Here is a 16,085-nt window from a genome sequence, read left to right on the forward strand (position 1 = left end):
TAAAGTGTACTAAAGTTAATACTGTTTTCATTTTCCCAATTTTTCTTAGATATACTGGACTAAACAAACTACTTAGAAGCAAAAAAGTGAAAAAGTAACAGTTGTAATTATTAGTCATTGGATACGTTCTAGAAAAGCTAGAAAATAAAAAAGTGAATAGCTCTAAATACCAGGCAACAAATCATTCTGCAAGTCAGGTGGTTTCCAACTTTTTACTTTAAACAAAAGGAGTTTAAAGTAAATGAGTTGCTGGGTGACATGTCATTAAGACTCTTTGATAGATCACAATATAATTTTTGGCATATAATTTTGAAAGAAGCTTAAAAATGAGTTTGATTGTTTTAAATTCTTCTATTTATGTTAACAAGGGGTCTCAGGGCTTACATCTATAGAAATCGGAAATAGGAATAGAACTAACACTGAACTATGATTCACCTCTGTAAGACCCTATCTTATTCTAGCAGTAAGTCATCCACAAAACATGAACTAATTTAAAAACAATGCAAACAACTACATAGGTGTCACTGAATAATGCATATTCAGTAAAACTTTATAAGTACTAATTGTTCAAAATCCATGACATACATGTTCTTTTGATCAACCATGTCCTGCTAGTAATTCACCCTAAAAGAAAGATCTTAACACCTTATAGTCACTGAAGAGTTTTAAAAATTCAATATGTAGACACTTTTGTTGAGGAAAATGTAACTATAAAGAAGAGATAAAAGACTTTCAAGCATAAAAATAATATATTAGACTATAATTATGTGGAGGAAGTGGAAGGAAAAATTCAGAGAGAAAAAAGAATGATATAAAATTTCCAGCTGTTAAAAAAAAGCACTTTGTCCCATTTGCAATGACATGGATAAAACTAGAAAGTATAATGATAAGTGAACTAAGTCAGGGAAAGACAAATACCGTGTGATTTCACTGATATATGGAATTTAAGAAACAAATGAGCAAAGAGAAAAAAGAAAGAGAGATCAACAGACTCTTAACTATAAAGAACAAAATGATGGTTACCAGAGGGGAGAGAAATGGGGGGATGGGTCAAATCGTTGATGGGGATTAAGGAGTGCACTTGTCATGATGAGCACCAGTTACTGTATGGAAATGATGAATCACTATCACTATATTGTACACTTGAAACTAATATAACAAAAAAAAAAAAACTAATATAACACTGTATGTTAACTAACTGGAATTAAAATAAAAACTTTTTAAAATATATATATATATATATATTTTAATGTTTATTTGTTCTTGAGAGACAGAGAGACAGAGCACGAGTGGGGGAGGGGCACAGAGAGAGACTGGGAGATACAGAATCTGAAGCAGGCTCCAGGCTCTGAGCAGTCAGCACAGAGCCCGACGTGGGGCTCGAACTCACAAACTGCGAGATCATGACCTGAGCTGAAGTCAGACGCTCAACCAACTGAGCCACCCAGGCGCCCCAAAATAAAAACATTTTTTAAAAAGAACTTTGTCATGTATATTATAAAAAGATGAATGGTGGATATCAACTTGTTATGGTATTTAGATTTCACTGGATATATTTAAAAGACTGATAGAACTGTTTTATTTTAAAACATCAGTATTTAGGGGTGCCTGGGTGGCACAGTTAGTTGAGTGTCCAATTCTTGACTTCAGCTCAGGTCATGATCTCAGAATCATGGGATCGAGCTCTGTAAACACAGGGCCCCGTGCTGAGTGTGGAGCCTGTTTATGATTCTATCTCCCTCTGCCCTTCTCCCCTACTCATGCTCTCTCTCTCTAAAACGAAAACAAAAAAAGTCAGTATTTAGAACACATATACATTTTTTTTAATGTTTATTTATTTTTGAGAGAGAGACACAGGGTGTGAGTGGGGGAGGGTCAGAGAGAGAGGGAGACACAGAATCTGAAGTGGGCTCCAGGTTCTGAGCCGTCAGCACAGAGCCTGACGTGGGGCTCGAACTCACAAACGGGGAGATCAGACCCGAGCGGAAGTCAGATGCCCAACCGACTGAGCCACCCAGGCGCCCCCTAGAACACATATAAAATTGTATCTTCTGCAACTATTTGAACGTGAAAATTTTTATTAAATGTCAACATAAAAACATGCAATTAAAAAATTTCTTTTGGGGCAAACCATAAGAGACTCTTAAATACAGAGAACAAACGGAGGGTTGATGGGGGTGGGGGAAGAGGGGAAAATAGGTGATGGGCACTGAGGAGGGCACTTGGTGGGATGAGCACTGGGTGTTGTATGTAAGTGAGGAATACATCATAACTGCATACACTGCATGTTAGCCACCCTGAGAATAAATTGTACATATAAAAAAATTTCTTTTGGGGATACATAGCAATAAAAGTAAAAAAAAAAAAAAAAAAAAAAAAAAAAAAAAAAAAGCAAAACAAAACAAAAAACAAACCCTCTAATTTAGGAGAATCAAGGCTCCATGCTGATTAGATTTGAGCCTAGTGTGACACAGAAGGGAAGGATGATGACCAGGTTTCTGGCTTGAATATATCATTTATACTGGAGGTTTTGGAAGATGATAATAAACTTGGATTGGGTTATGTTGTGAACATCTACATAGGAATGTCCAGGAAGCAGGGGATGTAGCAGTTTTAAATAGGCTTCAGGAGAAGTCCTCTTCAAGATGATGTTTGACTTAAAGGAGATACGAGGACCAGTCATGTTTTTAATCTGCAGGAAGGTTGTTCTAGGCAGACAAAACAGCAAATACAAAAGCCCAGAGATTAGAATACGTCTACAGATTAGAATGTCTCTATCTGTGGGTACAAGATAGCCACTATGGGCAGGAGCAGAGTAAAAAAAGGGACAGTAGTAAATGAAGTCAGAGGCGTAAAGGTAAAGGGCAGCATAGAGTGCAATAACCTATTGAGAGGACTTAGACTTTTATTCTGAGAAGCAATGAGAGTTTTGAACAAAGGAATGACATGATCTTACTTATCTCTACTATGTTAAGAAAAGACTGAATGGGGCAAGGGCAGAAGAGAGGAGGCCAGTTATAGGGTATTTTAATACTCCAGGAGATTGATGATGACTTGGTCTCAGGTGGTAGAAGTGGAAGAGTAAGAAATGGTGACTGAATGAATATAGCTACTGTTTTCGAAGTACAGCTAAATGGATTTTCTGAGAGATTAGAGAGACAAGATTTAGGAATAACTCCAGATTTTTATTTGGAGCAACTAAAAGGATGGAGTAGCCATTTACTGATATAAGAAATACTACAAAAGGAGCAGGTTTTGCAGGGGAAGAGAAGGAGCTCAGTATTGGCTGAGATGCCTATCACAAATACATGTGGAGGTATCAAGCAAGAAGTTGCTTAGGCTCAGGAGAGAGGTCTGAGTCAGAAATAAAAATATGGAAATCATCAGATATGGATGACATGCGAAGCCATGAGGCTGGATGGGATCCACAAGAAGTGACTGTAAATAGAAACAAAAGTCCCAAAACTAAGCTCTGGGGAAGTCAGGATGAAGTAGTTAGGGAAGATGAGGAGGAATCAACAAAGGGAGAAGACTAGAAGGAATAGCCAGAGGGAGAAAACCTACAGAGGTTGGCATCCTGGAAGCCAAACAAGGAAAAGGATTTCAAGAAAGAGAAGTTCAACCGCCAAATGCTGCTAATGGGTTACTTAAGAAAGCAAAGTGCTATGTAAGTAAGAGGTAATGTTTGAGTTTACAAAGGGACTTAAGAAAACAGGGAGACTGAAAACTTTCCTTGGAAGAGACAATACTAGTGCTCATATCTACATCTTGATGTTATTTTCATTGTATTGCTCATCTCCACACATTAAAATGTGAAGTGCACAACACTTCATACATTACAAAGGCTTTCTACTGTCATATGTTCTTACATAAAAGAAGAAAAGTTTCAGGTTGTTAATTTTTAACGTGACTACATGAGATAATGCTAAATCCATTAGTTCCATTAAAATTCCTTCCTGATTCAAACATACAGGCTAACAGAGGATATAATCAAACTACCGTTCCCTTGAAAGAGAGGCCATGGTTAATATAAAAGACACATAGTGGATTTATGTCAAGTGGTAACACAGGTAATGCTTTGGATAGTCAGCATAAAACACTTTAATGGAATATTATCGCTCCAAATATACCATACCAAAATTAAACTGAAAATGGAGGACGACTACTAAATCATGGCTGACAGGGAACTAAATGCAGCAAGTTAAAATGCATTCCTAATGCTCATCCAGTTCTGGCTGAACCCCTTGGGTCAGTTTGGGTCATTATTAGTTTGGAATAATTCCAAATGACTCCCTGGAGTTCTACTTTTATATTCACTGGCTTTAGGAAATCCAGAACAGGACTGACGTCACAAAAAATCATAGGATATCCTATTTGTTGCTAGCTTTCAGTTGCAGTGATCTTTTAAAAAAGCAATTTGATCGAGTTAATCTAATTATTTTGTTACATAAATAACACTACAGGACTTCGTATTTTCAGGCAGAAACGTTAACCTGGTCTTACCAACTAGCCTCTTCTTTTCACTCCATCTTGGTTCTTTAAAACAAGTCGTGTTTCCTACCTTTCCCTCAGTCTCAAACTCTTTCTCCACCCCCACCTCCTTTCTTTGTCAACTCCTATTGATCTTTCAGATAATTGCTTACTTCTTTATTGTCTGACTTTCTCAATCCTCTTCCACACAGCCATTTAGAAGGGAAGCTTTATGAGAGCAGGGGCCTTAACTATAACCTCAGTATCAAGAGTAGCGCCGGGAACCTATGAGGCACTCAATAAATATTTGAATATATCCTCCACAACTCGGCACGGATGTTACTTCCCTAGAAAAGCCTTCCTTGACCTTCTTATGTTAGTGACACCAAGTTTATTTTCTCAAAGCACCCAATGATTTTTTTCTGGGCCCCAGAAAGATCCAGAGCAGTCTTCTAAAATGGCTCCAGGAGACATTAGTACAAAGGCAGAAACACTGTATCTTACAGAGTTCACAAAAGCATTTCTAAACCAAAACCCCCGACCCTCTTTTTCCTTGCCACAGACTGCTATTTAATTAACTCAGACGTTCTCTCATACCTCTTATATTTTAGACAGCTACCTAAGAGCAAACTGTAACATTTGGGGTGGGGAGTTCATATTTAACCTAATTAAGTTAGAGTCAGGAACAATGTAATTCAACCAATTCTTTCTATGACATTTGTAACTACAGATAGTAAGACATCAGATATTTTCTTTTCCATAATTAGCCTGGTGAAGAACACCTGAAGGAAAAGACATCCACAAGGGAAACATCAGGGACTAAAAAACCTGTTAAAATGGTTTTAAGGTATGTTTCCCATACGTAGAATGCTTACACTGATTTTTCTCAGCATACAATCAATAGCACATACACAAAGTACCAAAGGCATTTCAAAGACATAGGTAATAAGCTGCACTTACAAGTATACTCCTGTGCTCTTTTTTCCTCCCAAGTAATATGATAGCTTCAATTTTCTTAGGGAGTAGTGGTGAAGGCATTTATGTTTCTTGCTCTTTTAGGGAAGATACATAATTTAGCAGTAATGTTAACAATCATGTATCATCCATTAGTAATGTCATTTCGCTCTGCTTTACAAACCTCTCTAGTTCTTTACGTATGTAAATGCTCTACATGAAGTTCTGTTATAAAAGTTAAATAACAACAACAAAAAGTGAAAGAACAAAAACAAAACAAAAAGTGACAGAACACATTTTTATTTTCAAAATCATTTTTCCATAAATCTATTTTTCAATGTTAGTGTTTCTATGTAGCGAAATACATATTTAAAGTTGGTTTAAAAAATGTGGTTTTGGGGTGCCTCAGTGGCTCAGTTGAGCATCCAACCCTTGATTTTGGCTCGGTTTATGATCCCAGGGTTGTGGGATCAAGCCCTGAGCTGGACTCTGACGTGGATGTGAAGCCTGCTTGAGATTTTCTCCCTCTCTCTCTCTCTCTCCCTCTCCCTTTGCCCCTCTCCCTAGCTCGTGTGTGCGCTTTCTCTTAAAAAAAAAAAAAAAAAAAAAAAAAAAAAAAAAAAAAGACCCCTGTAGTTTCCAGGGCCAACAATGGTGACTTTACCATATTATTTGATTTTCATAAAAATTAGCCAAAAGTTGAAAGTAAGCAAAAGAGATTACTAGGTGTCTTTCAGTACAATGCTGTCCTCAAAGCTCTGATTACTCTGTAATGACTGCATTCTTTTAGAAATCTGTAAGATTAACATAGAGATGTTTTGTCTGGTACAGAAACAAATAATTTCAAATCAACAGAAAAGACAATCCACAACTCAGTGTTTATATTCCTAGAGGATATTAACTAATTTTGTATCTTACCCAACAATCTTATCTTAATACTACTTTTAAATTATCTATAAATACCTACCTCCTAAAATTTTCATATGAAGAAGCCTTAACATCTTGTGAGTTCCCTCATTAAGGAATGCATTAAATCAAACTCACTAACACATGTTCATTTATATTTGCATGACAGCTATGATTTTACTTTTCTGAAAAGTATACTTCAAGTTTTCGAGGTTCCACCAAGATGCCCAAGTACAATCTGATAGAACCAATTGAACTACATTGCTCTTTTCACACACTCACACACACACACACACACACACACACACACACACACACAGATATTCTTTACATAACTTTGAGTTCCTAAATGCTATCTTATTTATATAAACCAAAACGAGAAAGTTTAGAATTCTCAGTGTAGATGGTAAACACTTTTAGAGTGGGGCCCCTGCTTTTATTCATCTGTGTAATTTTAGCTCCAGCATGGTGCCAAATACCTAAAATGTGTTCAATTAATGTTAATTGCAATTATACTTCAATTTTTAAAAATGCAGGGATAAAAATAAAGTGCAGTAAAAAAAGAAAAAAAATGAAGTATACCACATGTTCAATGGAGGAAAAACCAACTGGAGGAGAAAAATCCTAGTGGCCTAAACTACTGCTACAAGTCAATTACTAATCCTGGTCGTCTTTATAACTATTTGTCAGCTGAAGGAAGCCAAAGTCTAGAGGCTTTCAATGTAAAGGCAGAGCGTCCCAAGAAATGGCAGGATTTCTCATTGTACAAAGGTATGGGTGGCAGGCACATACCAGAATGTAACACATCCTACAAAGAAAGAGTGAACCTTGAACTCTTTATGAACTGTAACTCTTAGCAGGCACTACAAACCTACATGTTGCAATACCACAAATACCCAAATGCCACAAAACTGAACGTAATTCAAATTACTAACACCAAAAATTTTCCCAAAATATGAAAAATGTCTTCCTTAGGAATATATCTCAATTCTATAATAACAGTAAATTAATGAATTAAATAAAAATTGCTTTTTGAATTCAATTCACCTCCTAAGACCACATTTTCTTAGATGTATTGATTCCATAAGCATGGGATATACGAGAACTGTGGTATAAGACAATACAAATCTACAAGACACCTGAGCTCCAGGTAAACAAGCACAGAAAATAAATGCAAAATAACAGTCTCAAAGCAATGGACTAGTAGGCTTGTTCTGGCTTTGTTTCTAGCCTAACCTGAAGAAGTAAATCTGTGCATGCAGGATCATTAGGGTAAAAGCTACCTACTGAATAAGTTATGCAACATACATTCAAAGACTATTTGCTACCAGAAAGTACCTGTAGGCAGATACGTGCGTCACACTGCCAACAATACATGCCTACCTGATAACTGCACTCACACTTCTGCTGAGTGCAACTGTTCATGGACAAGTCAATTACTATCTAAGCATATCCCCCTTTACTTTCAACTCAGGCCAGAGTTCATTATCACTACTCAGCACATACCCGTTTCTTTCCCCCTCCGTTTAGAATCAGGCTGCCCATGGAAGTAAAGTCAATTTAATACTTCAACACCCAGCATGCCAATAAAATGATAACTGCCACTGGTTACCTCCACTAAGTTCTCTAAAAAGACATGACTTGGTGTTTGGCCCAAGGGAGGCAGTATCTCCTTGTAAGAATTATGAAAACAATGGAAAATCTAAAACTGAATGCAGGTGGAAAATGTTTTTACTTTTAAAATATACCTCTTCCTTTCACTTACAGAAATGTATTGTATGAACATTTATTTTCCAAGTGCAGTCTTTTAAGTTAATGTTTATTTTTCTTTATTATTTTGAAGTTTATTCTTGGTTATTTTGCACAAAATGCGGATGGGGCTAAACCTGCATCAATGGCAATGGAAGCCCATGTTCAGCAGGTGTCCTGTCTAATCCTGCAGTCTCTGTCTTGACTTTACAAAAAGGTTTATTTTAAAAATGACAGTGTGATTACTATCTAAATGCACAAACGAAGACCGACATCACCTACAGGAGAGATGCACTCAGGCGATATACACCCAAACTTGAAAGAGTGATTTTTATGAGCTGCCCCTTTTTTGCCCCCTTAAAATGATTCCAAGTTCTAAACTGCACCCAGTGAAGAAACACCAAATTTTATAGGGGAAATCTCTTGTAAACAGATAAGACACTTCTGGCAGGAAGTTAAGAAGGCACTTTAAATTTACCTCAAGAATTGTAAAAGGAGTCTTACGGCTCACTGACATTTCACACGTGAAACACATTCATATTACAAAACAGTACTGCCCCTTAAGTGAGTGGACACCCTTGACAAGCAAACTGCCTAGGGGAACACCCCCAAAGAACCTGATTAAAAGTAATTACCAGGTCTGGAAATGAACTTTTGTTTTAGAAACTATGTAAACACCAGCGAGACTTTCTCCTGCCCGAATCCAGCCTGAGGACAACAAATTGGCCAACGGCGGAAGTCGCCTGACAAAATGACTGCAACATGAAATCCATTTTTATGATCATAACAAAACCTTCCTTCCGGGGCCAGGCAAAAACTTGAGAAAACGTCCTTCTTGATGCAACAGGCGACTGTTGAGCACCCCCCACAGCCAGCCATTGAGCAACAGCTGGACCCGCGGGACCCGGGCACTGGGAGGATGTGCAGCTCTCCGTTAGAAGCTCGCAGGGGGCCCCGGGCCCGGCACCCCCCGCCCGCTTGCTGCCGGGCTCCGCAGACGCAGCTCGCGGCCGCCCCGGCACCTCCCTGGGCCCCCGCGGCCGCCCAGGAGCGGCACTGACCTTCCGCAGGGCCGAGACCAGCAGTCCCCGCCATTTCGGACTGTTCTCCTCGCTGAAGAACTCGTACGGCTGCGGCGCCTGCTGCATGGCCCCGGCGGCAGCGCCTCTGCATCAGGGGCGGCCCGCGGACCGAGCCGGGCCGGGCGGGTGGCCTGACAGGCAGGGCGCGGGCCGCCTCGCCTCGCCGGCCGCCGCCGCCCGGGCCGCAGCTACGGCCGAGGCGGCTCGGGGGCGGCGCCGGCGGGCGGGCGGGGGCTCCGGGGGCGGTTTCCTCGGCCCGGGCGGCCTCGCCTCGCGCAGAGTCCGCAGAGGAAGCGCGGCGGCCCGAGAACCCGGGCTACCCCCAGCTGCGACCGAGACGTCGGCCTCCTTTCCCGGAGGCGTTGGCCCGCTCCTCGGGCGGCTCCTCCTCCTTTGTCTGGGTTCGCAGTCCCGCGCGGGGTACAGCTGACCTCGCCCTCGCCCCCGCCCCAACTACCGCTACGGCCGCGGCAGGCGGAGAGCGGCGGCGGCAGCTCGTCTCTTCATCGCCTCATTCCCGCTTTCCCAACAGGCAACGCTGCCCGGCCCGCTCGAGTCACCTCCAGAGGGCCCTGGGGATCCGGCGAGCGAGCTACACTCTCGCGCGCACAGTGCTGGCCACCGCCGCCGCCGCCCCTTCAGACACCGCGCACAGCGCCCCGGGGCCGCCGCCGAGCTCCGGGCCCCAGCAGTCGCCTCTCGGCCCGCCCCCTCGGCCCGGCGCTCATTATCCCGGGTCGCCGGAGAAGCCCCGCACGGAGCATGCGCGCCGCGGAGCAGGCAGAGGCGCCGGCCGGTCGCGGACTTTCAGAGGCGCGGGGGCCCGGCCGTGGGTGTCGGCCTGTGCTAGGGACTTGCTGGGGGCCTGTCCCAGATCGACTCTTCAACTTACTGTGTCTAACACGAACGCTCCCTTCTCTCGACCTTCCCAAGACAATCCTGCCTGACTCGGTGCCACTCTTCGAGGACGACAGTCATGGGAAGCAATTCAGGACGGGGAGAGAAAAGGACATTCGGGCTGGACACGATGTTTAACGTATGTGTATACATAGGAGGTAGTTAACTATTTCATAGTGTGATGTTTTGGGGATTGAAAGGTGAGACGCGGAAAGCTCTCAGCCACCAGTGAGGAAGGGAAAGAAAGAACGGGCGGCGGGGCGGGGGAGTACATGCTGTATACTTCAGTTCCAGGATCAGTAACTCAACAATTACCCTCTTCTCAAATACACCTCAATTTGTCATTTGGCAAAAATCAGAAAGACAGAGTTGGAAAATTTATTTTTCTAATCCAAGTACCCACGGAATCACGAATTTCTTCTAATAAAGTCACATCCACATTCCCATGTACTTGGGATAAAGGGTAGGATAGTAAAATGCTTGTATTTCTCCAATTACTTTTTCAGTGACGGCAGACTTTGACTTATACAGACGGTTTTTTACTTTTCTCTCCTCGTCCGGAACTCCAGCTGTAAACTACTAGGCTGTCAAACGAGACTGTGATTATATTTTCTTACAAGAGAGTAAAGTGGTCAGTAGGAAGTTTCATTCTTGGCCGAGGAGGATATTGGAAGCCTTCCGAGCCAAATTTGGCTGAAGACACATTCTGTTTACCCAAATCTATATTTAAATTTTAAAATTGTTAATATTTTTAAATCAAGAGATTTCATATAAAAATGGATTTCCAGCTTCTGGACAAAAATCCAGCAACACTGGGTGCTGCTGCATTCCTGCAAAGGAATAGTCAGCAAGCAGGCAGTCGGTAGTGGCTGCCCTCTTTAGAAAAGTATGCCATCCCATTTCCAGTTGGCTATACTCCCTACCTGGCACTCTTCACTCTTTTATGTAACCTGCCTAGTCTCTACAGGCATCTGAGTTGTGATCTCTGAGCTAGGCAAACAGAAATGTGATCCACCTGCATGAGAGGGATAATGCAAGAATTACTCCTGTAAAAATCCCAACCAGACAAAAGGGCCATCTAGAAAAAAATGTTGGATTCATACCCCACATGATACGCTAGGATAAATTCCATTATGTATCAAAGACTTAAATGTAAAAAGTTAAAACCATAAAATAACTTTATAATTTCAGAGTACAAAAGACCTACTATGATATAAAATCTAGAAGATTGGTAAATCCATTTTTTAAAATGTGTGGCAAAAACAAAAACCATCACAAGGTAAGGCAAAAAGCAGATGACAAACTGGAAAAAATGTTTGTAACTCATTTTCTAAATAGTTTATTTCCCCAATATCTAAAGGAGTTTCTACAAATTAATAGGACCAAACGTAAGGGGAAAAAAAGGATAGCAAATACAAAAAAAACCACAGTTCACAGAAAATGAAGTATGTCTCTTAAACATAGTACAGATGCTCAACTTTACTCATATTACAAGAAATTTAAATTATACCGTTATTTTTTACCTATTAGAATAGCCGCACAGATCCAAAAGTTTGATGATATACTATGTTGGTGAGAATATGAAGAAACAGATACTCTAATATATTATTGGTGAGAGCTTAAATTGTTTCAACCTCTACCAAAGGCAACTTGACACCATCAAAGTTGCAAAGGCACATACCCTTTGACCCAGCAAATTCGAAGAATATGTCCTTTGGCACACTTGCTCGAATGTGAAATGATTTAACACAAAGTTATTGATTGCAGTACTGACGCACCAAAAGCAAAACAAAAATGCCCGAGAAATAAACAATTTAAATAATTGTCAGTAGGTATCAGGGACTGGTTCTGTGAATAATGGTAAATTCACAGAATAGAAGCTGTAAAATCATTTGAAAAGAACCAGGCCACTGTGTTCAGGTCACTTGAACATTATCAAAGAGACAGTGCAAAGTGAAAAGAGCAGGGTGTATAATCTAGTATGCAGAGTATGCTACCACTTGTGTAAAAAGAAATGGAGGCAATATTTTTTTATGTATAATATCTCTGCAAGGCTGCACAAGAGATAAAATTTTTGTTGCCTCATGAATCAGTGAATTGGGTGGCTTGGAGGAGAGGAGATTCTTTCATGGAGTACATTTGGGGCATTTTGAATTTTCAACCATATGAATGTTGTACTTGTTCAAAACACTGATTAATTAAAAAACATTTTAAAAATAATACAGGGCACCTGGGTGGCACAGCCAGTTAAGTGTCCAACTTTGGCTCAGGTCGTGATCTCGCGTGATCTGATTGTGTCTCCCGCTCTCTCTGCCCCTCCCTCCTCATGCTCTGTCTCTATCTCAAAAATAAATACTTAAAAAAATTTTTTTTAAATAATAAACACTTGCTTCAAGTGTTAAAAAATAGAAGTATTAGGGATACCTGGCTGGCTTAGTGAGTAAAGCATGCTACTCTTGATCTCGGGGTTGTGAATTAGAGCCCCACATTAAGTGTAGGGATTACTTAAAAACAAAATCTTTTTTAAAAATTGGAGTATTAAACATACTGATACTATACTTGGTCATAAATTTGAGTTAAAATTAATATGCTAGTTATTTGACAAGTACTAATTTTGTCTTTTTAGAATTTAAAATGGCTTTTGGGAGATAACTTGAATAATCTAAGCATATCTGAAATTTTAAAAGGCAGTGAAAATTTTAACAGTAATATTCTTGCACTGAAAAGCATTTTCAAGAAGGACTTACTCAACATTTCTCCCATTTACTCTCTCCTACTTCCTCGATGTATTTAAAGCTACAAGTGCTGCCAGTCAGAAGCAAACCAAAGCAATGCCACAGGAAACAATAAATGTCATTGTCACTCACTTTCATGGTTTGTTGCTGTAGCTAACTCTGGTCCTTTTACAGTCAACCTGCTGGCAAGAAGTTGGAGCAGGCTCTCAGACAGATCATGTGCCCTATCACCCTTATATGAGGCTTATGCCCAGAAATCCAACCCCCCGTGTAAAAGATAGCATACCAGAATGTCTTCCTAAGAGAAACTATAATGATTTATGAAATTCCGATTTGATTGATTTACTGTCCCCTCCACTGCCTGCAAAGCACTGTGTGTTTATGTGTTATATATATATTCTGCTATGGAACAGAAACCATGTTCCCTGGTGCTCTGGGGGTATGAAGATGACACTGAGGTGAGCCAGATATTGCCACCACTACCAAGTGGAAAGCCATTTTTGTAAATGGGGAAGTGCTCTACTTTTTACCTAAAATATAAACCTCATTTTTATATTAAATGCAAATAGTTTTTTTCATTTTTCTAAGGTTGGCTGCTATTTAAAGCTATGATAGTTCATGTTTTACACACAAAAAATTCACTTGAATCAGTTTTATGAAACTAAAAATTATGTTTACAACACAAAAACTCATTAAAATATTTTAATATTAATTTACATTTTCTTATCTCAGAAATACACAAAACTTTTAAATATTATATCAGTATTACACAACAAAACCCTATTGATACAAATATAAAATGTTTTACAAACAGAATAACCTGCACATTCAAAACACTTTCAATAACTTTTTTCACTTATATTTTTTGGGGTATAATATAGACTCAAATGGAATGAGGGTTGCTTTAATGAGGACAGTTATTTTTAAAATTTCAGTCTTTCACAGCTTAGTATATATGTAATCTCACTGTTTATGAAATAGAGAATTGTAAAATTTTCCATCTCTTAATAGTCTTGCGATGGAACAGAAAAATATCCTGTGTGTCACATTTCTTGGAGGAATCAGTTGTTATGAAGAACCATTAGGGCTAATTTCTTCTGTGAATGATTTCTAAATGCTTTCAATATGTTCATCCCAAGTGTCAAATAATTGCCTAGTCTCTACCTGGGATGTGCTACTTCTTGAACGTGAGTTGATGGTGTAGCCTTTCAAGTTAATGGTTGAGGTAGCTCAGACAATGTAATCACTGAGGCTTGAAGTGAAAAAGAAGAAAACAGAAGTTTTTCCTTTCAGTCAAAATGCACATCCTTCTTACTCATCTATCACACAGATTTGGAGAGATAAGAGGAAAGAATGAAGAGTGGAAGATTAATCCTGAGAGAGTATATATGAGGGAAGGGATGAAAATGTCTCGCCTAACTGGTGGTGCTGTAATAAAATTTCCCCAATCAATGGGCTGCCATAAATTCATTTATATTTCTATTTTCCAACTTTCTGAATTGCAAGAATCATTTCAACAGATACCACACACATATATACAGTATACAGTACTAGCACTGGGCAATAATTTAAATACTCATGAAGTACACGTGAATGTAAGGCACTTTTGCGGTTTACAAAAGTGAATGCCTCAAAGTTAGGTATTTCCTCAAAATGAAGAAATATCCTCATAAAAGTTCATAGAATCCCTGAAAACCAAGTAGGCATGAATAAAATAGTGATCTTGGCTAACGTTTGAGAAACCTGGTATGACTGAAAAACAGAGATATAGAGGTAAATTTTTAAAATTACAGAGTTCTATATATCAGTGGCAGAATTCTAAAACTGCTCACATAAAAACCTATCAGTTCTAAGTTCTTTTAGTTTTGCAACCACAGAAGACTAAAGAGTAGACAACAACCATTCATAGTGTACTGCTGTTTGGATTTAATGGGAACCCTACACCAAGTCACTTATAAAAAGACTGGGAATAATAAAGGGTTTGCATTTCCTTTGCAAAGTTATTTCTTACAAATATTATAGCTGAGATAGAATCTTATTCAAACTACTTAAAAATGTGAAATTTCATAAATTTTCTTTAAATCAAGAATTTTAAATTCCCAAATACAAATATTGTTGCTCTAAATAATGTGAGTTTTCATTTGATCCTTCAAAGTTAAAAGGAGGTTTGCAACCTACATTATACTATATTTTCTGATCTAGGAGAGAAAAAAAAAAAAAAGCTTAGATACTATAAAGACAAAAAGTTAAGGGAATAATCAATTTTTTGTGCCATCGTTTCCAGAAATTCTAAGAGTCAAATCTCCAGATCATGGCTGGTGAGGAGAGGTCCATAACAGTCAAGGATTCAGTACAGACACAACTGTACCTTGCTTCTTTATTCACAAAGGAGCATGGACTTTAAAAAATTATTTTTCTATGTTACAGCATTCTAACAATTCAGTTGTTATCTAAATGAGATACCTAACAAGAAGATTTTCAAATCATTTTCCGTAAAGAATACAATTAGTATATTCTTGTTGCTGAATGTGGAAATTAAAATGCATACTTAGCTCCTTACATTATTTACAATTTAAATCTTTGTTGCACTTCATCTGCAATCATTCCAGAAATTGCAAGAGAAGAAGTAGCAGCAGGGGAAGGTGCATTTCTCACATGAAGAATGCGATTTCCAATATCCCCAACTCCTCCATCAAATACAAAATCTTCTACCAGATTTCCATCTCTATCCAGGGCTTGGGCTCTTACTCCAGCTGGACCTCTGCAAAAACATGATGGTAGTCAACTGACTAGAAGAGACAGGACACTTTACAGATCAGTGGTTTCAGAGTATTCTTAAAGCAATAAAGTCTTTATTCTTCTAAATGCACCATTATGTGGAAACCCAATAGGTTTGTGTTTAGCCAAAGGCTATCAGTTTGGTAGGGTAGCCTGTCAAACATATCCTTAGCCTAGAGCATAATGCCTGCCACATTACAGTGTCAATAAATGCTTACCAAATGAATACACAAATGGCAAGTTACTTATAAATATTTGTTTTTCCCAAAGTAGCAGATAAACCCACATTTAATTAAAATAGATGCATTTTTAATTTGGATTTATAAGATGAATTTATTACAAAATCAACCAATGGGAATAAATAAATCTCTTCTGACTAATAAAAAGCAATAGAAGTGGGAGTTATGTATTACATGTCAGTTGCATTCCTAAATATGTGCAACAGGATTCTATTTATTTTTTCATTTTGTTGAGTATAAATTAACATTTATAGAGAAAAATATTTACAAATGGC

The 16,085-nt window shown here is 39.0% G+C and overlaps 3 protein-coding genes across 9 annotated transcripts in view; 1 reads left to right on the plus strand and 2 right to left on the minus strand.

The window, feature by feature from the left end:
- Window positions 1–9,307, minus strand: part of SOS2 (SOS Ras/Rho guanine nucleotide exchange factor 2) — a 103,420-nt gene extending 94,113 nt beyond the window's left edge. For all 5 annotated transcript variants that reach the window (XM_042989650.1, XM_042989652.1, XM_042989653.1 and 2 more), the window contains exon 1: window positions 9,141–9,307. In XM_042989650.1, the coding sequence (XP_042845584.1) occupies window positions 9,141–9,227 (87 nt within the window). In that variant the 5' untranslated portion in view covers window positions 9,228–9,307. The remainder of the gene's footprint in view (window positions 1–9,140) is intronic.
- On the plus strand, window positions 9,226–10,869 carry LOC122239508 (spidroin-2-like). The gene is made up of 3 exons (XM_042989238.1): window positions 9,226–9,526; window positions 9,571–10,197; window positions 10,565–10,869. The coding sequence occupies exons 1-2, from the start codon at window positions 9,226–9,228 to the stop codon at window positions 10,194–10,196; spliced, it is 927 nt and encodes a 308-aa protein (XP_042845172.1). The 3' UTR covers window position 10,197; window positions 10,565–10,869.
- A 2,657-nt stretch (window positions 10,870–13,526) lies between these two features.
- The window catches only part of L2HGDH (L-2-hydroxyglutarate dehydrogenase), a 42,858-nt gene continuing 40,299 nt past the window's right edge, over window positions 13,527–16,085 (minus strand). For all 3 annotated transcript variants that reach the window (XM_007097602.3, XM_042989655.1, XM_042989656.1), the window contains one exon: window positions 13,527–15,554. In XM_007097602.3, coding sequence (XP_007097664.2) covers window positions 15,359–15,554 — 196 coding nt within the window. In that variant the 3' untranslated portion in view covers window positions 13,527–15,358. The remainder of the gene's footprint in view (window positions 15,555–16,085) is intronic.

Source organism: Panthera tigris, chromosome B3 (genome assembly GCF_018350195.1).
Source record: "Panthera tigris isolate Pti1 chromosome B3, P.tigris_Pti1_mat1.1, whole genome shotgun sequence".
In the NCBI taxonomy this organism is placed as follows: domain Eukaryota; kingdom Metazoa; phylum Chordata; class Mammalia; order Carnivora; family Felidae; genus Panthera; species Panthera tigris.

Coding starts and splice junctions, on each gene's coding strand:
- LOC122239508 (XM_042989238.1), top strand. CDS start 9,226: ATGGCCCCGGCGGCAGCGCCTCTGCATCAGGGGCGGCCCGCGGACCGA. Junction 9,527..9,570: donor CTCCTTTCCCGGAGGCGTTG/GCCCGCTCCTCG, acceptor CTGGGTTCGCAG/TCCCGCGCGGGGTACAGCTG.